The 26,583-nt window shown below is 37.1% G+C and overlaps 1 protein-coding gene across 7 annotated transcripts; it reads right to left on the bottom strand.

Moving 5' to 3' along the window:
* Window positions 1–237: 237 nt before the first annotated feature.
* Window positions 238–26,550, bottom strand: DBF4 (DBF4-CDC7 kinase regulatory subunit). 7 transcript variants are annotated; one of them, XM_061165096.1, is made up of 12 exons: window positions 26,230–26,550; window positions 24,940–25,112; window positions 19,059–19,238; window positions 15,530–15,580; window positions 14,985–15,054; window positions 14,706–14,782; window positions 12,315–12,351; window positions 11,488–11,530; window positions 6,649–6,777; window positions 6,076–6,190; window positions 3,414–3,538; window positions 238–1,415 (listed from the first exon to the last, which is right to left on the bottom strand). In XM_061165096.1, exons 1-12 carry the CDS (start codon window positions 26,273–26,275, stop codon window positions 443–445), a joined length of 2,019 nt encoding a protein of 672 aa, XP_061021079.1. In that variant the 5' UTR covers window positions 26,276–26,550; the 3' UTR covers window positions 238–442. The 7 variants fall into 7 exon arrangements, with proteins under 7 accessions (XP_061021079.1, XP_061021077.1, XP_061021081.1 ...); XM_061165094.1 differs by having other exon boundaries at window positions 11,488–11,533; window positions 26,230–26,545; XM_061165098.1 differs by lacking the exons at window positions 24,940–25,112; window positions 26,230–26,550 and adding an exon at window positions 17,656–17,782 and having other exon boundaries at window positions 11,488–11,533; window positions 19,059–19,232.
* Window positions 26,551–26,583: the final 33 nt, after the last annotated feature.

The raw sequence follows: 26,583 nt of genomic DNA on the forward strand, positions 1-26,583 counted from the left end.
AATAATGACTTCTAGAACTCAAGACACTGAAATACATTTTTTGTGTTTTGTATGAAAATGAGGTTTTTAAAAGCAATGTTATGGAAATCTATTTTAACAGACAATACATACAACCAGTGTACCTAATTTATAATGCTAAATTTTCATATTCTCAAAATTTCACTTGAAATTAGTCTTCACTGACATAAAGCAAATTCACTATTCATAATAATTCTTAGAAAACTATTATGAACACTGTAGAGTCACAAGTTTATTCCATAATTTTTCTAAAATAGGTATGTAATTCTGTAGAAAAACACAAAATCACCTTATTATTATTTACATCGGTTCTGTAAACAAAACTGGCAAACCCCCGTTCCCCAAACTAAGAATTTTTATACATTTATAAAAATTTCAAGAATATGATCATTGCTTTTGAAAGGCATTTATTTTTTTTTAAAACCTAAAAGCCAGTAAATGTAGAAGTTGAAGGGGAAGAGAAAAACATTGTTAACAGATTTGAATTTTCCTCTTCCCAAATATCTAAAATATTATTGTTGTCAGTATAGCTTGTGAAACCCAAAAATTCTGATTTCTCTTCACTAGTCTGAAATAAGTCCAGTAGAGATTGTACTGGTGAGCTACAAATTCTGTTTTCTTCTTGTGTAGTAAGAAATTCAGTTCTTTTTTTATCTAACCCCACATTTGGTTCCAGGTTTTCTTTTTTATTTCTTCTTAATGGTATTTTCACTTTCCGACAGATCTTACCAGAAGGCAAACTGTCCATACTCTTGATGTCACATGTGTTGGGTTCCTCAGGAGGGCTTTGGGATGGAATTTCTGCCCAAATTGTCAGGTGCTCCTGTGAACTGTTTATTGCTAACAGATCAGAATCACGATGAAATACCGAATAAAGGTCCTTTTCTTTCAGGTCCTTTGCTGGAAAAAGCACAGTATCTGACTTTTGTTTTCGTTGAGATGCACTATCATCTGTATTGAAATTAGAAACCTGTATAGATGTCTGTGGCCTACATGGACAGTTAGCTACCTTTACTTCTAAGTCACTTTCATTTAAAATTAATTTGTGTTTGGAAACATCAAGAATGCATTCTTGTTTATTTTTACATGGAGGCAGAGGTGTCAAATTTTGTTTTATGTCATTTTCAGCTGGATTTAACATGGAACGTTTATGAGATGTTTTATCATCAAGTTCTCTAGGTTCACTACAATGGTGGAGGGTATGTTCTGAAGTAGACACAGACTTTTGTTCAGGTTCCTGAAGAGGTTCTTTATATAGGAAACCCTGCTCTATCATATGTACATTTCCCCTGAAGTCTTTTTGAAAATTATGCAGCAATTCCAGCTCTTCTTTAGTGCCAGACCTTTTCACAACAGTTGCAATAATAGGAGAAAGGGATCCAACACTGTATTTTATTCTTCAAAGGAAAAAAAAGAAAAAAATTAAAATAATTGCTATCAAAACTCCTTGAGTATCTTTTAAACCTGTTTATGAAACTTATTTAATTAAGAAAACATTACAAAAATATAGAACTCTTAACCTTTAGCCAAATTTGCTTTAGATGTTTTTGAAGTAATGAAACTTTACAGATATAGCTGAAAACTCTAGTGTGCTACTCCTTATCCACATTCTTCCACTTTCTACCACAGGCAAGCAGTAGCTTGAACTTGGTATTTAAAACTGTTGTGACCATATAAATCAAAGAAAGATGATGGTGAAGGGATTTAGGTCTGCTCCTGATTTTTTTATTATCTTTAACTTTTGTTAAATGTTTTGATTTACTTTACATTTAAATATAATCAATTCTATATTATAATGAACCAGAAACCTTGTAACATACTTCTAAACATGACAAATTAGTATTCCTTAAGTTTCATACACATATTTGATCTGAAACTCTCTTCTTCATAGAGCCTAACATTCTTGAGATGCTATTTGCACTGTGTGTGTGTGCTCAGTTGCTAAGTCATATCCTACTCTTTGTGACCCCATGGACTGTAGCCTGCCAGGCTCCTCTGTTTATGGGATTTCCCAGGCAAGAATACTGGAGTGGGTTGCCATTTCCTCCTCCAGGGAATCTTCCCAATCCAGGGCTTGAACTCATGTCTCCTGCATTGGCAGGTGGATTCTTTACCACTGAGCCATGTGGTTACAACAGCTCACTAATTATGTTTTATGTTATACATGGCATAGATAATGAAGAAAAATACAGAATTCCAACTGCCCCTTCAAAACCAGAATGGCTCCTTTTCTACTTATTTTGTTGATACTTTCACTTAAGACTCCTCTTGAACAAATGGAGGATATAAAATATAAAAACACTAGTCCAACACCACTCTCTCCTTTCAAAGTCCAGAGATGTTTAGGTGACTTGCCTGTAGAGATAAAAATTGTGCAGGTAATAAGATAACTGATTAAGGAATAATCAGTTTATGTATAAGTACTAGTGTAGAATTTTGCTGCAGAATGAGTTTTTAGCAAATTCCACATTCTTACCATAGCCTATATACGTTTTAATATTTGAAGATATGCTTCCTCCCCAAATACTCTATTAAATCAGTCATGAGCAATCATTCTGAATGTTATAGAAATACGATGTTTAGGAACTGTTCTACCTAGATATAGCCAAAAAGCTTTCTAGTTAGTTTTCAGAAACTGTAGCTTGGTATAACATTTTATAGTCTTTATGCCTTTATGATTGGTCTAAAAACAGATATAAGGACTAAACAACCTATTGCATTATTACCAATTCTAGGGTATATACACATGAAAGCATTTTTTTTACATTTTAGATTTATTGGTATCATCTTAATGAGGCTTAGTTTGTCAATGTACAGTTATTGTATATTGAACAGCACTGTATTCACACTTATAAGTTGTGTCAGTACCTTTAATAAATATTATCAGCAAGCAGAGCAGAAATATCTAGTGAAAGTATAAAGACGACTTAACAGAAGTAAAGTGGAAGAATTTCTTAAAACGCCTTAAGAATAACAAAACGTTCTAGTTTTCTGAGTCCAAGGAGATAGTCTAGATAAGGGGCCAAATCTATCTAGTGTGTCACCCATTTTTTAAATAAAGTTTTACTGGAATATAGCCACACCCATTTACTTACTATCTGTGGCTGCTTTCATTGTACAGAGGCAAAGCTGAGTAGCTGCAATAGACATCGTGTAGTTCACAAAGCCTAAAACATTAACTATGTAATTCTTTATATCTTTTGCCAACTCCTCTTTTCAGCTATGTTAAGAAGAGAGCCTTAAAAGTAATCTAATGTAAGCACTTTTGGTGGTGGAAGTAATCAGTTTTTAACCATATTTATACCCTGAAATTAAAATCCTTCTAAGAACAGAAAACTCTGGATTTATTTTAATTTAATAGTCTGATATTCTTAAAACTTAGGTTGATAAATTACCTTTTCTTTTTAGGCGTGTCCCTTTCGTATTCCACAAAGTCAAAAACTAACTTAGATACAATGTCATCAACAACTTGATAGTGATTACTCTGTGCAAAGTTTCTGTGTTGCTCACTCAGAAGATGCTAAAACAAAAAAGTATATAGTAATTACATTTCAAAAGCAATAGATACTTTTTTGTTCAGGTTTCTTAATATTTTCATGCCCTTAAGTTTCTAATAACTACTCCAAAGAAATATCCTTTATCAGAACTTAAAATAAGTAGAATAAAAGTTATCTTCTCAGAAACCACTAAAACTACTTTGGTTTTCAGTCTTCCATTTTCCAATGAGAAGATTCAAGTACTAATGAATTTGTGGTTTTAAGGGAACTGAAAATGAGGGAGTTACATCAGAAAATGAAATAAAGCTGAAGAAAAACAGAAATACTGAGCATTTAGAGTATGCTGCAACCCCATGAACTATACAGTCCATGGAGTTCTCCAGGCCAGAGTGCTGGGTTGGGTGGCCTTTCCATTCTCCAGGGGATCTTTCCGACCTGGGGATCGAGCCCAGGTCTCCCACATTGCAGGCAGATTCTTTGCCAGCTGAGCCACAAAGAAAGCCCAAGAACACTGGAGTGGGTAGCCTATCCCTTCTCTAGCAGATCTTCCCGATCCAGGAATCAAACCGGGGTCTCCGGTTTGATGCTTTTGAACTGTGGTGCTGGAGAAGACTCTTGAGAGTCCCTTGGACTGCAAGGAAATCCTACCTGTCCATCCTAAAGGAAATCAGTCCTGAATATTCATTGGAAGGACTGATGTTGAAGCTGAAACTCCAATACTTTGGCCACCTGATGAGAAGAGCTGACTCATTTGAAAAGACCCTGATTTGGAAAGATTGAAGGCAGGAGGAGAAGGGGACGATGGAGGATGAGACAGTTGGATGGCATCACTGACGCAATGGACATGAGTTTGGGTAAACTCGAGGAGTTGCTGATGGATAGGGAGGCCTGGCGTGCTGCAGTCCATGGGGTGGCATAGAGTCGGACACGACTTAATGACTAAACTGACTGAATGAGCATTTAGAGTATGCTAATATTTTTGAAAATACTTCTCTAGTAAAGAGAAGTTTTTATTTTATCCTTATATTTTTTTATCCTTATATATTTATTTTATCCTTATATAATTACCACCAAGTAGTAAGTTAGGTAAAGCTTATAAAATATTAAATACATGAAATGTTATTTAACATGTAAGAACCCAAAACAAGAATCTAGAAATTTAAAAAAAAAAAAAAAAAGCACAATTAATGCTGGGAATAAAAACAACATTTTTGAAATGAGCAAATAATGATCTCAATTACCCAGTACTTATGACAGAGAGTCAGTAAGTCTCTTCATTTTAAGGGTGGTCAAGAACAAAGTCAACAAGTTCAGTGTATTCAGATAAAACTTAGAGGAATTATTTTTGAGAAAGTTCAGCTTCTGATTAAAAATAATTTTAAACTATTTTCCTCCTTTATTAGATAAACTGAACACAAAAATGTGACACAAACTTCCATTATAAAACAAACTTCAATTTAGAGTCTGAAGACAGAGGTAGTTTATGAATCAGATATTTTCAAGTACTTTTTCTCAACTTTCCCATCATCTTCTACCAAAAACAAGTACCAAGACAAACCTACCTATTATTTAAAAATTAATATTCAAACAATAACAGCTAATATTTAATAAGCTCAGTGTCAGGTATTGTCTAAGGTCACAAAGGCAGGAAGCCAGGATTCAAACCTGGGCTAGCCTGGATCCAAAGCTCTTTTGCTTTTTTTTAAAATCAGTTTACAAATTGTAATTGTTCCCATCTTCTCTTCATCCCACATACATTTTCAACTGTTTCTCTTTCTGCTATTGCAAAAAAAAGTCTCCACTTTCTTCTCATCCTCCCATTAGTAGATCTCTTGCCCATCTGTAAATTGCTAAGGACTGAAATACTGCACTTGACCCATGGCCCATCATCTCTTCTCTCTCCCAACATCCAATCAATTAGTAAGCATTCTTGGCCCACCTTTAAATTATATCCACAATCTCACCATGTCTGATCACTTCTACTATCATTGTGTAGTCCACCAACATCTGTTCTTTGATCCCATCAGTTCAATTTACTGCTTCTGCATTGCTTATTTCAATATTCACAAGTCTGTCCCCTCAAAGTCACACAGGTCTCTACTCACATATCACCTTATCAATTAGGAATTCCTTGTCTACTCTAAATAAATAGGAACATCTTCATTCCTGCTTTCTCATAGCACTGATCTAATGTTCTCTCTATATACCTCACTATTCTTTTATCCTATGGTTACCTCTCTCTCCTCCCCTTCCATAGAATGTAATCTTCATGAGGGTCAGGAACTGGTCTCTTTTGTATGATGCTTTTCACTCAGAGCAGTGATTGGTACACAGTAACCACTCAATAAATATTTGTTGACTGGAAAAAAATGACTTTTCAATATATATTTCCCCACTTGGGGTTCTTAAAATTCAAGTTAATTCTATCAAAAAGAAGTATATGCTACTTAATAATTATGAAGCTACCAACCACAATCAAAAGAATAAGCTAAAATTTATACAGCAAATATTATTCATAGTTTTAGAAACATCAACCCCTTGAATACAAAATCATATTTACAATGTCAAGATCTTCATATTTCTGCAAGCAACATTCACAATATCCCTTTTTTTTCTTCTCTTTTAACTGGAATTGAACTGGAATTCCACCACATTTATCACCATCTGTTTGGATCCTGATAGAAATACATGGTAAAAGATTAACTGCTGAACACAGGGAATACTTTAAAAAAAAAATTACAGTCCTAGACTATTAAACAGCATCTGCTATAATCTGCAGAGATTTATATAAACAAATACTTCTAACCATTTTTCAAGAAATTAAGAAGTAAAATGAGAATTTAATGATTATACAGGAGAATTATCTCATCAATGAAGAGAAACAATGTATTTTAACTATTCGCAAATATTTTTTAGGTTCTCCTCTAGAACCCCAATCTGAAGTGTTTAAATGTGACACAATGAAAAAAATTCAGACTTTAAATCTAGCAAAGAGGCATTAAAAATATCCAAAGGAGAATCCTTAATCTTAAAGGAGTGATCACTCACTCACACACACACAACCCACAGCATTAAATGAATTATTTGAAGTATTTATTAAAAAGATTAAAAACTGCTTGAAGGCAAAACCAACCTTAGTTTAACTTGAGTTTGCTTTTGGGTGCTAGATGGCTTCTCTACATCAAATGGGCTGGAGGGCTTCTGAATAGAATAGTTTATAAAAGGCATATTGGTCAGCTGAAGATAAAATGGCCTATAAAGCCTAAAAGAGTAAAAAAACACACACATAAGAATCTTTATGATGAAAGAAAACATGCTTTAAGTCTTATAAAGTCATATAATTCATCTAAAGTCTGAAACAAACTATAGAAATCAGTTAAAATTTACTATCTTTAACTATTTACTATATTCTTAAGAACACAATTCAGTTGTATTAAGTATATTCACAATGTTTTCAGATTTAATACCTGTTCATATCTAGAGCTTTCTTCATCTTTCAAAACTGAAACTTTGTATCCATATATAACAAAATAAGTAACTCTTCATTCTCCCTTCTCCACCAGCCCTTGACAGTTCAGTTCAGTTCAGTTCAGTTGCTCAGTTGTGTCCAACTCTGTGACCCCACGAATTGCAGCACGCCAGGCCTCTCTGCCCATCACCAACTCCCAGAGTTTACTAAACTCATGTCCATTGAGTCAGTGATGCCATCCAGCCATCTCATCCTCTGTCGCCCCCTTCTCCTCCTGCCCTCAATCCCTCCCAGCATCAGGGTCTTTTCAAATGAGTCAACTCTTCACATGAGGTGGCCAAAGTATTGGAGCTTCAGCATCAGTCCTTCCAATGAACACCCAGGACTGATCTCCTTTAGGATGGACTGGTTGAATCTCCAGCAGTCCAAGGGACTCTCAAGAGTCTTCTCCAAAAAAAAAAAAAAAAATTCCTCTCCAACACCACAGTTCAAAAGCATCAATTCTTCAGCGCTCAGCCTTCTTTACAGTCCAACTCTCACATCCATACATGACCACTGGAAAAACAATAGCCTTGACTAGACGGACCTTTGTTGGAAAAGTAATGTTTCTGCTTTTTAATATGCTACCTAGGTTGGTCATAACTTTCCTTCCAAGGAGTAAGCATCTTTTAATTTCGTGGCTGCAATCACCATCTGCAGTGATTTTGGAGCCCCAAAAAATAAAGTCTGAAAAGGTCAGTTTTCATTCCAACCCCAAAGAAAGGCAATGCAAAAGAATGTTCAAACTACCACACAACTGCATTTATCTCACACGCTAGTAAAGTAATGCTCAAAATTCTCCAAGCCAGGCTTCAGCAATACGTGAACCATGAACTTCCAGATGTTCAAGCTGGTTTTAGAAAAGGCAGGGGAACCAGAGATCAAATTGCCAATATCCGCTGGATCATTGAAAAAGCAAGAGAATTCCAGAAAAACATCTCTTTCTACTTTATTAACTATGCCAAAGCCTCTGTGTGGATCACAATAAACTGGAAAATTCTTCAAGAGATGGGAATACCAGACCTTCTGACTCACCTCTTGAGAAACCTATATGCAGGTCAGGAAGCAACAGTTAGAACTGGACATGGAACAACAGACTGGTTCCCTTAACAAGCACCATTTTATTTTGTCTATGAATCTGACTACAATAGGTACCTCATTAGGTAGAATCATGCAGTAATTTCCTCTTATTTCATTAAGCACAATGTCTTCAGAGTTTATCCATATTGTGGTATGTATCAAAACTTCATTCCCTTTTAAAGCTGAATAATATTCCATTGGGGGCTTCCCTGGTGGCTCAGATGGTAATGAATCTGCCTGCAATGTGGGAGACCTGGGTTTGATCTCTGGGTTGGGAAGATCCCCTGGAAAAGAGAATAGCAACCCACTCCAGTATTCTTGCCTGGAAATTTCCATGGACAGAGGAGCCTGGTGGGCTACAGTCCATGGGGTTGCAAAGCGTCAGACATGACTGAACAAGGCTAAGCACAGCAATATTCCATTGTATATATATACCATATTATCCATTCATCTATTGATGAACAAATTTTGGTTGCTTCTGCCTCTTGGTTATTGTGAATAGTGTTGCACTGAACATGCATGTGCAAGTACTTGTTCAAAACTGTGTGTTCACTTCTTTTGGATATATATACTCGAAGTGGAATTCATGGCTCATACAGTTCAAAACTTTTGAGAAATCTCTATACGGTTTTCCTTAGTGGTTACACCATTTTATAATCCTACCAATAGTGCACAAGAGTTCCAGTATTTCCCCATCTTCACCAATACTTATTTTTTCTTTTCAAAACAGTAGCCATCCTAATAGTTGTGAGGTAATAATAGATTTCTTTGGAGAAGGAAATGGCAACCTACTCCAGTATTCTTGCCTGGAAAATCCCATGGACGGAGGAGTCTGGTGGTCTACAGTCCATGGGGTCGCAAAGAGTCAGACATGACTGAGTGACATCACCAATTTCTTACTGTGGTTTTGATTTGCATTTCTCTAACGATTAGTAATGTTGAACATCTTTTCATATGCGTGTTGGTAATTTGTATTATCTTTGAATCAATGTATGAACTTTGCCCATTTTTCAATTAGGTCATTTGACTTTGTTGTTCTTTACATTAACATATTAAATATATTATTAGAAACTTTCGTCTCCTTTTCCATAGGTTGTCTTCTCACTGTGTTGGGTTCTTTGGGCACAGAAATTTGTAATTTTGATGTAGTAAAATATAGTTCTTTTTGCTTCTGCTTTTAGGGTCATATCCAAGAAATTAGCACCAATTCCAATGTCATAAAGCTTACTCATGGTTTTTTAACCAAAAGCTTTATAGTTTTAGGTCTCTGATTCATTTTGAGTTAATATTATATATTGCATAAAGTAAGGGTTCAACTTCATTCTTCTCTGCATGTTGCTATCTAGTATTCTCAATGCCATTTATTAAAAAGACTGTCCTTTCTCTATTGAATGCTCTCGGCACCCTAGTCCACAATCATTTGATCATATAAAGATTTGCTTTGGGGCTCTTTCTTCTATTCCATTGGTTCATACATCTGTCTGTATGTTAGTACCAAACTGTTTTGGTTACTACAGCTTTGTAGTTGAGTTTGACATCAGGAAATATAGACCTCCAACTCTGTTCTTCATTTTCAAAATTACTTTGGGTGTTCAGGGTCCCTTGAGATTCCATATGAATTTTAGGATGGATTTTTCTCTTTCTATAACAACAGTCATTGGGATTTTGATAAGGGACTGCACCGAATCTGTAGATCACTTTGGGCAGTACTGACATATTAAAAATAAGTCTTCCAATCCATGAACATGGGCTGTCTTTCTACTTATTGATGCTTCTCTAGGCCTAATTTTAAATTGTACTTTTCTGTCACAGCAGCACATTTAATAAAAAGTGTTCAACGCATCTTTGTCACCTCAGTGAGTACCCAAGAGAATTAATCACGTGTTTAAATTAGTAGAATGTTAAGAGAAATCTAATTCTCCCATGCCAAATTAATTTACTTATGTCTGTAGTCTTCATTAAGATTATGTTACAAAGGTTCAGAATGAGTTTAGAAAAACTATCAACTTAGATGTTATAGTCAGATTTTATATTTCCAAGTAGTAACTAATAATTTCTTTTTCAAAAATGTAAATACAATCTTTAAGTAATAGTTCTAAATCATATGGTATTACATTCAGCCAGAGAAGGGTTATTTGAAGTACTGAAAGATGAGTTGGTCTCATGGTTGCTCTAAACTATATTTTCAAGTAGTTATTATCTAAAACCTACTGAAACTAAATTCAGTCCTCAAGTACAAAGTAATTAATGCTACTTAAAAAAATTTTTTTAATTGAAAGACAATTGCTTTACAGAATTTTGTGGTTTTCTGTCACATATCAACAAGAATCAGCCATAGGTATACCCATGTCCCCTCTCCCCCAGACCTCACTCCCAGACCCACCCTTCAGCCTGTGTCAGAGCCCCTGTTTGAGTTCCCCGGGTCACACAGCAAATCCCCGCTGGCTCGCTGTTTTACACACGGTATGGTGAATTTCTGTCACTCTCTCCATACATCTCCCCTTCTCCCTCTTCTCCTCCCACCATGTCCATAGGTCTGTTCTATGTCTGCTCCATGGCTGCCCAATGCTATTTTTTGACACTGTGCCACATGCATATTCAGTTCAGTTGCCCAGTCGTATCCAACTCTTCACGACCCCATGAACCGCGGCACGCCAGGCCTCCCTGTCCATCCAAGGAGCTTCCAAGGAAGGAAGGTTATGACCAACCTAGATAGCATATTAAAAATCAGAGACATTACTTTGCCAACAAAGGTCCATCTGGTCAAGGCTATGATTTTTCCAGTGGTCATGTATGGATGTGATAGTTGGACTGTGAAGAAAGCTGAGCACTGAAGAATTGATGCTTTTGAACCGTGGTGTTGGAGAAGACTCTTGAGAATCCCTTGGACTGCAAGGAGATCCAACCAGTCCATCCTAAAGCAGATCAGTCCTGGGTGTTCACTGGAAGGACTGATGCTGAAGCTGAAACTCCAATACTTTGGCCACCTCATGTGAAGAGTTGACTCATTGGAAAAGAAACTGATGCTGGGACGGATTTGGGGCAGGAGAAGGGGATGACAGAGTATGAGATGGCTGGATGGCATCACCGACTCAATGGACATGGGTTTGAGTAAACTCCAGGAGTTGGTGATGGACAGGGAGGCCTGGCGTGCTGCGATTCATGGGGTCACAAAGAGTCGGACATGACTGAGTGACTGAACTGACTGACTGACTCCTTGGAAGGAAAGTTATGATCAACCTAGATAGCACATGCATATTAGCATCATGTAAATCTAACATAAAGGGACCTAAGAGTATTAGTGGAAATAGCTTAATTAGATTTTCTCCTTTAATAAAATATTTTCTCCTTTTAAATCATACAGATTGAATTCAAGATACTTACTGGCTCATATCTTCCACCTTTACAAAAGGCTTTTTGAGTCTACCTGCTTGGGAATATATAAAGTGTATTAGGTATTTACAAATCCAGAATTTTTTTTATTTTTTAACAAAACTTCTTGGGCTAAAATAATCCAACTATGTCTCCATTACCCATTTCATTTCAGTTTGAAATTTTCAGCTTCAGGTAAGGTATCTTATAATTATAAATCCATTTCCAAAATAGCAAACACTCAGTCTATATTCTGAAATTCTTAAACTGAATGGATCCCCCAAAGGATCTATAAATAGAATTCAGGAGAATTTTGAGCTAAAAACAGGAAAATTTGAATTTCATGTTCACTAGTCTCTACTGATATTCAACATTTCCTCCAATTCTGCACATAACCAAGAGCACCACAGTAGTATTAGCAGTGCTTCTAATTCTGATACCAGTTGAAACATTTCCATATCATATTAGTTACTACAAATATTTCAAAGCATCACTTACACTTATCATTTAAAACACAAATTACAGTAGCAATTATAATCTCTGGTAGAACTTTTTAATGTGTAATAAAAACAAGTATATAACTATTTTATACTGAAAAATATTCTGATAACTGAATTTCAATGTAATTAATTTTCTTAGTAATATGATGAATTTAAAAAATATATAAAAAATTATTCTAAGAAAAGTCCATAGGCTTCACCAGACAGCCATAAGGGAAAAGGCTATGAACCACTGAATAAGTCATTTAAAGGGTTGGTTACATGATTTTTTAGTAGACTTTTTATGTTTGTTTTATTTTCTAGCAAAACATGCACACTTAAGAAAATAAAAATACTTACTTTTTGTTTTCTGAGTGCCAACACCTACTTTTTTCCCCTGGTGGTGGGGGGAGGGGAGCGAAATATAGATATATAGTGAAAACACTGGGCTTGAAAAGTGAAAACAGGCACTGCAACTGTTCAATATCCTCAAAATTAAAAAATCATATAGAAAGAGAACTATATAAAGGAAGGCTGATTACTGTAGTTTCATGGGGGAAAAAATGAGAAAAAGCTGCTTTTTAAAATCAATTCAACCAAAGAAATGAAAGGAAACAAAGATCATTCAAGAATTAAAGATCTTAACCACTAGTATGAAACTTAGTAACAGAAGCTTACTTTTACGGTACACTCAACACATACCTTGCATTTTAGCTATAATTGTTTTTATCTTCACAGAAAGAAATCAACCAATAAAGAAAAAGCATGGTTAACAGAATAAAAACAGTCATGTTAATTATTTTTATGCCCTTATTCAGCAAAACCTTTGTGACAAACTTATCAAAGAATTATTAAAAAATTTGTTAGCCTGTTAATTCTAGTCAGGATGGAATATATTCTATATGGTCATTCCCCATATGGAGTGATGACAGTAAAAACTGGACAAAATTCAATGAACTACTACTTGAGGACTAAAAGTAAATAAAAGTAGGTGTACTACAGAAGGAAGTCAAAATTATCTTTAAGGGGATAGGGAATGTATTTCCTATTCTCCTACCCTCTTTTTTCTTGCAATGCTTCCTGAAGAATGGACCTCTAGTCCTGAGATTGGCAGCAATAGCAGAGTCAGTGGCTATAACTCCTATACAAACCTCATCTTTTTGGCTACAAAGAGCCAGGAAAGAGGCTCCTGCTGTCCAAAGAGTACAAAAGGAATCCCCGTATTACTTCCTCTTTCTTTTTTCCCCCAGTTTTGACATGAGAGTGGACCCCAGTTAAGAAACTGCAGCTGTTAAGGTGCCACAGCCAGCCAAACTTGGAAGCAACCAAGATGTCTTTCAGAAGGTAAATGGGTAAATTGTGGCACATCCAGACAGTGGAATATTCAGCAACAAAAGGAAATGAGCTATCAAGTAACAAAACAATATGGAGGAACTTTAAATGCCTATTACTAAGTGAAGAAGCCAATCTGAAAAAGCTACATACTGTATGATTTCCAACCCTACTGCATTTTGGAAAAGGTAGAACTATGACAGTAAAATGATCAGTCTTGCAAGGAAATATCATTAATTGGCTACCACAGGATCCTTCCAAAATACCTATCCAACCAGGTTCCTCTTCTATTAGTTATTTCTCAGTAATGTTCCAAACTCTTAAAAATAAAATCTAACTCCTTTATGTAGCGTGCAAAGATCTAGCTAAACCTACTAACTTTTCTAGCTTCATTTCTTATCACTTGCATACTCAAAAATCAGGTTGTATTATATTACAGAAAATTTCCCAAACATGCCATGCTACATATGGCTTCATGTCTTTATATACATTCTTCTATAAAATTTATTTACCATTTAGATTCATTTAACGATTGAGTGAAGAAAAACCAGACCACAAAAGAATGTTCTGAGATATGAGAACTATGAGAAAGCAAATGGATGAGAGAAGTTCCAGATGAAAATAAGTTCAAGGAGGAAGTGAATAGTAGCTGAGAGAACCAATATGACTGGTTTTTAAAAAGTGCACAACTGAAATGCCAAATTGGTCAGTAGTTTTGTACCTCACAGATTGAAAAGTGAATGGGAAGTGTAAAAGTGGAAATGTCAGATGTCTGGATAATATAAAGATTAAATAGTAGGTAGGGATGTGAGTTCAAGGGAGGTTTTATTGTATTTTTTTTAAAGGACAAAAGAGGTTTATTTTAAAGGATCATGAAGGCATGATTCTATACAGAGGCTTTGTCGAGGAAGCTAGTAAAAAGGGAAGAAACTGGAGATGTAGAGCATTAGGTCTAACAGATGTTAATGCCCAATACGCTTGTTTGACAAAAATTTTGAGGTTAGGCCAGACAGTTATACTATATGACAGAAGTTAGAGAACTTGATAAGTAAGCCTCCTTATTTGTGTTCCTGAAAGGAGGTATATTATACACATTAGGAGCTTCTCATGCAATGTCAGTCATGGTGTTTTCCTTCAGAATGAACAAAAATATCTGTTCTCTTGGCTCCAGTATCCATCAAAGAAGAAAATAAAATTATGCCACCATCCTTGAAACAACTTTCACCGTATGAGTAAATCCTAAAGTGATATGCAATAATTTATTCAGATAACAGAATCATGCATATAGTATACATGATTACCCCTAGGATATTCTGGCAGTAATACTTTCCACTTGGCAAAAAAGTTTATAGATACATAACTAAAACCAAGCTTAATCATTTTCTCTAATTAGTTTAAAAATTAAGGAAAATAACATACCACATCTCTTACAGAAGTGCTTGATTTCTTGAGTAAATACAATTCTTTTTTCCTTTGTTCAATGTAGTATCTAATGTCTTTTTTAAAAGAAAGAAGGGTTTAAGATTAGCATTTTGGCCTTTGGACTTAAACACTGCTACTTTCTTTAAATTGTACTACATTGAGATGAAGGAATTAATGTTACAGGTATGTCTTGCTATTAAAATTCTCACTATCTAAAATTAGGAAGCAAGAGACACTTATAGCAAATACTGTCAAAAACAGTAGTAAAATTCTTACCATCAATATGAAGAATTTTTACTCCCCATGATAAGGCATTAGATAATATACTGTTTGAAGGAATAAAATCCTGTTTAAAAAAAAAAAAAAAGTTTGATAGATTTTCTAGGAAATTACTATTTTAAATGAGCTAAATTAAAAATATTATTTGAAGTTTAATATCACTTATGGTTATTCAACAGACCCTACACAGTTACAATAACCATGAGGACATCAGTTTTTCCTTCTGGAATTTCTAAAATCATTCCTAATTAATACACTCTGATATTCTTGACAATTAATGTACCCTGTAGCCTTAGAAATTATTTTGTTTTAAATTACAGAGTGCCACAAGCTTCAGAAGTGTCCAGTAATACTTTAAAAGGCCACAAGATGGAGGTGTTTCTTCATGAAAAGCAGATTCTGTTCTTTATAAAACAAGACACATGCTGATATTTAGGCTTTTTCTATTAAAAATGAGGAAAAGATTTCAGGAACATCTCTATTTTACACTTCAGTTTCTAGTAACAGAATAAACACTGTGAATTTTTAAAATCCCTACTTACATGGTCCTTGATAGCTTTTTCAACTAATAATTTTCCTCTGCTCAAACACACCTATAGAAAGACCAAAGAACAACCAAACATATAGTTATACATAGTGCCTCACTGGGAAAAATTTTAAAAAGACAAAATAAGCAAAGCAAGTAGATTAAATTTAAAAATGAATTTTAATATAAACATGAGCTTTAAAATACATACATTTTATTTACACAAGTCTTAACCATCAACATCATAAATATATGGTAAAAACTGATCTCCTTAGGGTCTTTGTTTGCAATAAGATTTCTGATGAAAAAGTTTGTTTCTTCTTTTTGAAATAGAGCAACTGAACTCAGCTGAATGAGATCCAAGGTCAGTTCTGTAGTAAATGTTATTCAACATGAAAAATAAAGTAGACTGATTTGAGATTCTGCCTGTAATTAAACAGTAAGCTTACATTTTTAATTTCCTGTTTAATTGAAGATCTAACGATATGAGTAGACCGGATATACTGGTTTTTACGCAGTTTCAGTTTTAAATAAAACATTAGGAAAATTAGTTGAAATGCTATCAGCAGCAACTAATTTGGAACTAGTCACTGTTGTACAACCTTGTTCCTCAAAAAAAGCAAGAACTGAAAGAATGTATGAGGCATCCTAGGTCTCTTCTTTTTTTTTCATTTATTTTTATTAGTTGGAGGCTAATTACTTTACAATATTGTAGTGGTTTTTGTCATACATTTGACATGAATCACCCATGGATTTACACGTATTCCCCATCCCGATCCCCCCTCCCACCTCCCTCTCCACCCGATTCCTCTGGGTCTTCCTGGTGCACCAGGCCCGAGCACTTGTCTCATGCATCCCACCTGGGCTGGTGATCTGTTTCACCCTAGATAATATACATGTTTCGATGCTGTTCTTTCGAAACATCCCACCCTCGCCTTCTCCCACAGAGTCCAAAAGTCCGTTCTGTACATTTGTGTCTCTTTTTCTGTTCTGCATATAGGGTTATCATTACTATCTTTCTAGATTCCATATATATGTGTTAGTATGCTGTAATGTTCTTTATCTTTCTGGCTTACTTCACTCTGTATAATGGGCTCCAGTTTCATCCATCTCATTAGGACTGATTCAAATGAATTCTTTTTAACGGCTGAGTAATATTCCATGGTGTATATGTACCACAGCTTCCTTATCCATTCATCTGCTGATGGGCATCTAGGTTGCTTCCATGTCCTGGCTATTATAAACAGTGCTGCGATGAACACTGGGGTGCATGTGTCTCTTTCAGATCTGGTTTCCTCGGTATGTATGCCCAGAAGTGGGATTGCTGGGTCATATGGCAGTTCTAATTCCAGTTTTTAAAGAAATCTCCACACTGTTCTCCATAGCGGCTGTACTAGTTTTTCTTCTATATATTTGTCTCTTTTTTCCCAAGTGATTTCCCTTGTGTAACTCATTTCTCTTACCTGTTCTTCCCTGCCTCATTTCCCTGCTTCCCAAATGGCTACATGCGGTAAGATGAGGATGATATTTAAAATTATTTAATTTTAATTTAAAAATGAGATAAACAGGCCAGACCCAAAGGAACAGGCCAAGAGCGGACTTGAGTTGTCTGCAGGTTGGTGAAAATAGACTCTCCCAGGGGATTTTTGTCATCTTTTTGAGTATCATCAATAGTTAACTCTGGGAAGCCTTGTTTTCCCGATTTAGAGAATGCTGGGTATAATGAAACCGGTGAAAACTTGAGTTTTGGTTTAAAGTAAGTGCTCTTTCCAGGTGAAACTACTTTTTTGGGTTTATTTTAAAGGTAAGAAGAGGAAGGGGAAATGTTGCTCTTTTATTTTAATCATTACATTCGGTCTATGATGACATTTGATTATTAGACACAGCAGTGCCACTAATACGTTTCTTGAGTTGTCAGAAATTAATTGTCAACATCAGTACCTTATGGCAAAGATAACTGTCTGAAGATAAATGGCTCATATTTTGGTGCAGTGTTTGATGTTCAAAACAAAATGTTACAACAATAAACAAATGTGAACTAAAAAAAAAAAAGAGAGATAAACAGTATTTTTCCAATCTCTTCCCCTTTGCATAACCAATTAAATCAATTTAATTTACCCTTCACTGTATCTTACAACTTACTGGCAACTGAGTGGTAGTGATGTGACTGAAGCCAGGAGGAGAAGGGGACGACAGAGGATGAGATGGTTGGATGACATCACTGACTGGATGGACATGAGTTTGATGATGGGCAGAGAAGCCTGGCATGCTGCAGTCCATGGGGTCACAAAGAAGTCAGACATGACTGAGCGACTGAACTGAAGTGATGTCAGTAAATCTAGACCAGGGGTTGGCAAACTTTAAAGGGCCAAAGAGTACATGTTCATATGGCTCTGCAGGCCATATAGTCTCTGTTGCAACTATCCCACTCTACCTTTATAGCAGTAAAGCAATCAGTCAATACCTATATGAATGGGTATGTCTGTATTCCAATAAAACTTTTATTTATGAACAATGAAATTTGAACTTCATATAGCTGCCATTTGTCACAAAGTATTCTTTCTGAATGTCCCCCCAACCATTTGAAAATGTAAACTCCATGCTTAGCTTGCATGCTGTAAAAAAGCAGGCAGCAGACTGGATTTGGCCCCTAGGCTACTGTGCTTACCATGCTCTGAAACAAACAAAAGGTGTCTATTTCTTCTTTAAAAAATGACCTGCTGTCATCTTTTAGTTGTAAATTACTCTAAACATAAGCCATTACTAAATGCAAGGGTGTATTTTAGGAATCAGAGTATGATTGTTCTCAGTCAGTCATGTCCAACTCTTTGCAACCCCATGTATTGTACGTAGCCCGCCAGGCTCCTCTATCCATGGAATTTTTCAGGCAAGAATACTGGAGTAGGTTGCCATTTCCTCCTCTGGGGATCTTCCTAACCCAGGGTTTGAACCTGTGTCTCCTGCACTGGCTGGTAGATTCTTTACCACTGCACCACCTGGGAAGCTCCCTGGAGTAGGACTATATAAGTACTATTAGGAGAAAAAAACCACCTTTCTATATACAACAGCAGCCTTATTGACAACTGGAAAGCCACATTTAATGTAGATACACTTAATGTAGATATCATTCTACCTAGTTGAACTCTGCTGTCAACCCACTCTTAATTATAACATCCTATAGACTTTCAGGGGCTTCCCTCATAGCTCAATTGGTAAAGAACCGCCTGCAATGCTGCAGACCCTGGTTCGATTCCTGGGTCGGGAAGATCTGCTGGAGAAGGGATAGGCTACCCACTCCAGTATTCTTGGGCTTCCCTTGTGCTCAGCTGGTAAAGATTCCACCTGCAATGCAGGAGACCTGGGTTCGATCCCTGGGTTGGGAAGATCCCCTGGAGAATGGAAAGGCTACCCACTCCAGTATTCTGGCCTGGAGAATTCCATGGACTGCAGAGTCCAGGGGTCACAAAGAGTCGGACACGACTGAGCAACTTTCATTCACTCATTCCTAGCCTTTCAGAGTCTCAAAGCATATTTAAGAGACTTACTGTATCTGGAGACTTAAATGAACTTCCATCATGGCTGGGATGAGGTGATGTGGTTTCTGCAGTATTGGCAGATTCTGGACTTGGTATAGGAGAGATTCGTCCCAAGGTTTGTGCAAATTTAGCTTCCTTTTTATTTGAAATAAGATAACTGATATCTTTGCTGAGAAATTCTTCAACTCGCTAAAGGAAAACAAAATATTTTTAAGGAACTCATATAAACCATTAACTGTTTCATCTGCTAAGCACAGTAGGAAATGTCAATCTGAAACATTTCCAATATTTTCTAAATTTCTATACTGTTTTATTCTGAGCCTTGAGTTCTGAGAAAGTACAAGGAGAGCTCTAATAACACAAGAACAGCATGTAGTTTATATATCATAGTTAGTTTAATGCACATAACCCATGGTACTGGAGAAGAAAACAGAAGAGAAGTCAAGTCACCTACCTGAGGTTGTGCCAGTCATAAGGGAACTTGAATAAAGGTTTTTTTTCCCTTCACCTTAATTAAAAAAAATTTTTTTAACTGACATACAGCTGATTCACAGTGTTGTGTGAACACAGGTATTTTGATTCAAGTCGACGCTCTAAAGCAGTATCGTCCGGTAGAATGCATTGTAATGATGGAAACGTTCTTTATCACCATTGTTCAGTATGGTAACCACTGCCACATGTGCTTATGGAGTACTTGAAATGTAATGTGATTGAGCAAATGAATTTTAACCTGGTTAATTTTAGTTACCTTACATTTCAGTAGCCAATGTGGCTAATGGCTACAGTAATGGACAGCACAATTCAAACTCATAAAGTTATAATATCTTTCCATAAGACAAACTATTAAAAGGTAGGAAACTTTTACCCTTAAGACTGTATGACTATTTTGAAGAGAATTTCCCTAGTCTGAAAACCACTGCCTGAATTTATAAACACATATACCAGAGTCAATGCTGAAAATCACTCCCATTCAAAGGTAGGAAAATTAAGTAGAAAAAATACTATTAATCATTAACTATTTGCATAAATGAAACTAAAAATATTTTAAACAGCTATATCTAATTTCTACAGCATCTCAAAACAATAAATGGATAATAAAAATGAAACAATGTATGTAATAATGACTTAATTTCATCTAAGCATTACACAGAATTTGCTAAGACCAGCAGGTGCCTTGGTTAAATGCAAACCACTATTTCTCTTTCTGAATAACATTTTCATCACCAGTAAATAAAGTACATTTATATATGCCAAGGATTACAAACTCAAATGCCTACAAGGGTCATCAAGAATGCAAATAAACAATTACATATCAAATACTCTTTTTTAAAAAAATTTTCACAAATATGTGGGCCCTAAAACAGAAGTCCCAGTTTTCCGAGAAGCCCAATCTCCCACGTTTATAAAAAACAAAAAAAACTGTGATAAAATATGTAAAAACATTTACCATTTAGACCATTTTTGAGTGTACAATAGAGTGGCAATGCGTACATTCACAATGTTTGCAGCCATGAAATGAAAAGATGCTTGCTCCTTGCAAGAAAAGCTATGACCAACCTAGATAGCATATTAAAGCAGAAACATTACTTTGCCAACAAAGGTCCATCCAGTCAAAGCTGTGGTTTTTCCAGTAATCTATGGATATAAGAGTTAGGCTATAAAGAAAGCTGAGCACCGAAGAATTGATGCTATTGAACTGTGATGTTGGAGAAGACTCTTGAGAGTCCCTTGGACTACAAGACTATCCAACTAGTCAATCCTAAAGGAAATTAGTCCTGAATATTCATTGGAAGGACTGACGCTAAAGCTGAAGCTTTGGCACTGGATGGGAAGAACTGACTCATTGGAAAAGACCCTGATGCTGGGAAAGATTGAAGGCGGGAGAAGGGGATGACAGAGGATGAGATGGTTGGATGGCATTACTGTCTTGATGGACATGAGCCTGAGTAAACTCTGGGAGTTGGTGATGGACAGGGAAGCCTGGTGTGCTGCAGTCCATGGGGTTGCAAAGAGTCAGTCACAACTGAGCAACTGAACTGAACTCTCCCTTTCTAGAACTCGATCATCATTGTAAGCTGAAACTGTACTCATTAAACAGTAACTCCCAATTTCTCCCTCCCACCAGCCGATTTATCTCTTTTAATCTCTACTTCCTATTTCTGTGAATCTGACAATTCTGTCATTGTTTAGTCACTACGTTGTGTCCAACTCTTTTATGACCCCACGGACTGTAGTCCGCCAGATTTCTCTGTCCGTGGGATTTCCCAGGCAAGAATACTGGAGTGGGTTGCCATTTCCTTCTCCAAGGGATCTCCCCTACCCAGGGATCAAACCCATATCTCCTGCATTGCAGATGGATTTACTGCTGAGCCATCATGGAAGTCTCTTGATAATTCTAGGTAGTTATATAAGTGGAATCCTGTAGTTATCTTTTTGGGTCTGACTTATTTCATGTAACAGTGTTTTCAAGGTTCACCCATGATGTAGCATGGAACAGAATTCCATTCCTTCTCAAGGTTGAGTAATATTCCAATCACAATGGTGTGATCACTCACCTAGAGCCAGACATCCTGGAACGCGAAGTCAAGTGGGCCTTAGGAAGCATCACTACCAACAAAGCTAGTAGAGGTGATGGAAATCCAGTTGAGCTATTTCAAATCCTAAAAGATGATGCGGTGAAAGTGCTACACTCAATATGCCAGCAAATTTGGAAAACTCAGCAGTGGCCACAGGACTGGAAAAGGTCAGTTTTCATTCCAATCCCAAAGAAAGGCAATGCCAAAGAATGTTCAAACTACTGCACAACTGCACTCATTTCACAGGCTAGCAGAGTAATGCTCAAAATTCTCCAAGCTAGCCCTCAACAGTACATGAACAGAGAAGTTCCATATGTTCAAGCTGGATTTAGAAAAGGCAGAGGAACCAGAGATCAAACTGCCAACATCCTTTGGATTATAAAAAAAGCAAGAGAGTTCCAGAAAAACATCTATTTCTGCTTTATTGACTATGCCAAAGACTTTGACTGTCTGGATCACAACAAACTGTGGAAAGAGATGGGAATACCAAACCACCTGAATTGCCTCCTGAGAAATCTGTACACAGGTCAAGAAGCAACAGTTAGAACTGGACATGGAACAACAGACTGGTTCCAAATTAGAAAAGAGGTACCTCAAGGCTGTATACTGTCACCCTGCTTATTTAACTTATATGCAGAGTACATCCTGAGAAATGCCATACTGGATGAAGCACAAGCTGGAATCAAGATTGTTGGGAGAAATATCAATAACCTCAGACATGCAGATGACACCACTCTTAACGCAGAAAGCAAAGAACTAAAGAGCCTCTTGTTGAAAGTGAAAAAGTAGGGTGAAAAAGTTGGCTTAAAACCCAACATTCAGAAAACTAAGATCATGGCATCTGGTCCCACCACTTCATGGCCAATAGATGGGAAAACAATGGAAACAGTGACAGACTTTACTTTTTCGGGCTCCAAAATCACTGCAGATGGTAACTGTAGCCATGAAATGAAAAGACACTTGCTCCTTGGAATAAAAGCTATGACCTAGACAGCATGTTGAAAAGAGACATTACTTTGTCAACAAAGGTCCGTCTAGTTAAAGCTATGGTTTTTCCAGCAGTCGTGTATGGATGTGAGAGTTGGACTATAAACAAAGCTGAGCACCAAAGAATTACTGCTTTTGAACTGTGGTGTTGGAGAAGACTCTTGAGAGTCCCTTGGACTGCAAGGAGAACCAACCAATCCATCCTAAAGGAAATCAGTCCTGAAAATTCATTGGAAGGACTGATGCTGAAACTGAACATCCAATATTTTTGCCACCTGATGCAAAGAACTGACTCATTGGAAAAGACCCTGATGCTGGGAAAGACTGAAGGCAGGAGGAGAAGGGGATGACAGAGGATGAGATGGTTGGATGGTGTCAGTGACTCAATGGACATGAGTTTGAGTCAGCTCCAGGAGTTGGTGATGAACAGGGAAGCCTGGCATGCTGAAGTCCATGGGGTTGCAAAGAGTTGGACACGACTAAGTGACTGAACTGTATATATAAACCACATTTATCCATTCATCTGCTTATTAATATCTGGGTTTTTTCCCCCTTCTGGTTACTGTGAGTAATGCTGTTCTGGACATGGGTATATAAATTATCTCTTCAAGACACTTTCAGTCCTTTTGGATATATACCCAGAAGCAGAACTGCTTGATCATAATGGTAATTCCTTTCTTTATTATTTTGAGAAAACAGCATAATCTTTTCCATAGCAGTTGCACCATTTTACAATCTCACTAACAGTGCATAAGGGTTCCAGTTTCTCTACATCCTCTATAGAGAGGAGAGCTTCTGTACTGCTTTTAGCTAGAGCAGTTCCTTTTTCAGTGGTTTTATACATTGGACTTCTGAACATGATTTTGTTTGAAGGGCTCCACTGCTAAAAACGAAAATCTAAAATTACTGATTTACATCAGCAGGGTTAATGAATTTTTCCACTGTAGCCATGGATTCTAGAGGAACAGAATGGTGCAATAGCACGTGAGTCTGGAAATTAGGCTGATTCTACCCTGAGCCAGTCATTTAACTTCTCCGGATACTTGAGTACCTAATTTTTAAAATGAAAGGATCCAAAAAAAAAATAAAATAAAATAAAATAAAATAAAATGAAAGGATCCTTTATTCAAAGGTGCTAGGTTACAAAACATAACCTTTAGGAATGCAGCCATATGGTTATTATGATAACATGCTACCACTCATGACAAGTGTGTGACAATGTTTTAGTTTAAGAAAACAGCAAAACAGTAGAATAGCTTTTCAAAGACAATTAAAAAAATGCTAACCATGACAAACTCAAAGTACAGCAGAAATCTCTGAAACAGGAAGAATCAGGAAATTAAATCTTAACCTTGCCAAAATTTATCCATTATTACCCTTAATCCCCAAAAAATCTTGTACTTTTATCCAAATTTTCTAATACTCAAATGTATAATGTAGGAAAGAAGCACATTTCCCATATTCATAATGCAAAAGTGGTACCTTAGTGATATTCATTCTGTTGAGACTGTATCAGTCAAAAGAAATTTTAATTCTTTGTGGTTTAAACAGGTTTTCCTCGTTCTGTAAATACCATCTTATTTATATTTAGCTTCCTAATAATCACAACCAAAGAGCTCCTGCCATCTGAAGGACATCCCAACATTATAATGAAAAGGCAATCAGCAGTTCCTTCAGGACAAGGGTGGGTGTCTCATTTCTCACACCGTGAACTTTACACCAGACAGAAATCTGAAAGTTCTGTCAGGTTTCCGCAGTTACATGACTTTGCATTAATGATAAACAGATGACAAAAAATTTAAGCTTGGTAAACGGTGAAAGTGAAGTAGCTCAGTGAAGTAGCTCAGTCGTGTTTGACTCTTTGCAACCCGTGGATTGTAGCCTACCAGGCTCGTCCCTCCATGGGATTCTCCAGGCAAGATTACTGGAGTGGGTTGCCATTTCCTTCTCCAGGGGATCTTCCAGACCCAGGGATCAAACCCGGGTCTCCCGCATTGCAGGCAGACGCTTTAACCACTGAGTCACCACGGAAGCAGTTGTGTCCAATTCGTTGTGACCCTTAACTGTATAGCCCTCCAGGCTCCTCTGGCCATGGAATTCTTCAGGCAAAAATACTGGAGTGGGTAGCCATTCCCTTCTCCAGAGGATCTCCCCTATCCAGGGATCAAACATGGGTCTCCTGCATTGCAGGCAGACTCTTTATCGTTTGAGTCATCAGGGAAGTCCCTGGTGCTATATGGTTATACCTTTTTTCCAAAAGGAAAATTTTAAATGATTAGAAGTTAGAAAGTTTTTCTTTTTGGTCAAAGTGCATGGATTTGACTTACCCCTCCCAGATCCTTAATGTCCTTTTGCAGTTTTTCAGATATGGTGACAGAAGGTAAGTCAATGTAAAATACTTTACCCCAGAGAGGTTTATATTTGGATTTTTCTGGTTTGTTATCAGTTTTCAGAGATTTCAAAGATGGTCGGTTTTTTTCATTTTTAACTTGGATTCCACCTGTTATTTAAAAAATTCAGAATTAGATCATGCTTTACGCAGACAGAAAATTTTTACTGTTTAAAAAAATTATGTAATAATCATATCACAGAGGAAGAAATATAATCCTACTAATTCAGCATTAACATTTTAATATATTTCCTTTGTAGTGTCACTTAGGATAATGGCAAAATAGTCTTTAAACAGATACTGTATGTCACAAAACGTTTATTGTTCATAGGAGCTGATCTGCAGGAAATATTCATGCATTTAATTCTGTTTTACGCATTAAGGCATGGAACTATATAAAACCAATTTAAAAGTTTTCGTAGGATGTAAACCCCATGTAGTATTTACTCAACAAATACTTACTGAGCTTCTGGCATTCTGTTGAACACTCAAAACTGGTACTGACCTAGTCCGCAAAGGTTTCTGACTGCTTAAGGTTAAGTTTCAGGTAGAGTCAGTGTATATTAAAAAAACTAAATGGTCCACCATTCATTTCATTCTTTCCTTTGAAAACAGATCTGAGATACAAACAGATGCTTAAAAATTAAAGAACTAAAATCTGTTTATAGTAGGAGACCACGCATACACACTGTACATAAACACACACTATATGTTAAGAAGAAACACTAAGAGGCCGGACTACTTAATAAGTGCCTGAAAATTAAAGTTTGCTGTTTGCTTTTGTTTCTGTTTCTAATGTTGCAGCAAAGGTGTGTTTGAAACAAAATACTTTGCTTCAACTTCATAAGACCAAAAATCCACAATTTAATCAGGAAGCGAAAAGCCCCGAACACATCTGCTTTTAAACCGAGGCTCGATTTGCAGCCTCCAAGGGTCGCAGCATCTGTGGGAGCCCCGGCGGGTTCCCGGGTCCGCACACTGTCTTCTCGTTTTATAACCGACCGTATGACGAGGAATTTGGGGCCGAGGCTGGAGCGGGGAGAGCTCCAGGGGCCGGGATCCCTCTGCTCCCAGAACCGTGCTTTCCTTCCTTCAGGCCACAGAGCAGGACGCACGTGTTAGGCAGAAAAGCAGAGAGACCCAGGGCGAGAACTCTTTAGAATCAACAATGGAACCAGGAGGGGAGGAAGGGATTAAAGGGACTGCAAACAGAGGAGGGGCTTCCTACCCTGAAAATGTCCTTTGCTGTGGATCCTCATGGCTCCGGAGTTCATGGCAGCCGCCCGGCACCTACATGCTGGGTCGGGAGAGGGTGTTGCCCCGGGCCGTCTCGGAAACTCGGCTTCCTTGAGGCCCGTTGACCCGCCGGTCGCCTCTCCCCTTCCGCGGGCCACCACACCCACGCAGTAGAGATGCCGCGCCTGCTGGTTTGGTTTCCGGGGCCGAAATCGGCCCCAGGGCGCCGAGAAGGAAGAGGAAAAGCAAAAACGAGTGGGCTGCGGCGGTTGAAGATTTGAAAACGCGTCACGCGGCCGCGGCGCCGATACGTGCGCCCCGCCCCCTCTCACGTCGCGCGCCCCGC

This window comes from Dama dama, chromosome 18 (assembly GCF_033118175.1).
Source record: "Dama dama isolate Ldn47 chromosome 18, ASM3311817v1, whole genome shotgun sequence".
Lineage (NCBI taxonomy): Eukaryota > Metazoa > Chordata > Mammalia > Artiodactyla > Cervidae > Dama > Dama dama.

Excerpts from the sequence above, each read along its gene's own strand:
- DBF4 (XM_061165094.1), bottom strand. The coding sequence starts at position 26,275 with ATGAACTCCGGAGCCATGAGGATCCACAGCAAAGGACATTTTCAGG. Across the intron at positions 14,783-14,984 it reads AAAAATTCTTCATATTGATG|ACATTAGATACTACATTGAA; the intron begins GTAAGAATTTTA and ends CTTTTAAAAAAG. Across the intron at positions 12,352-14,705 it reads GCACTTCTGTAAGAGATGTG|GGGAAAAAAGTAGGTGTTGG; the intron begins GTATGTTATTTT and ends CCCCACCACCAG.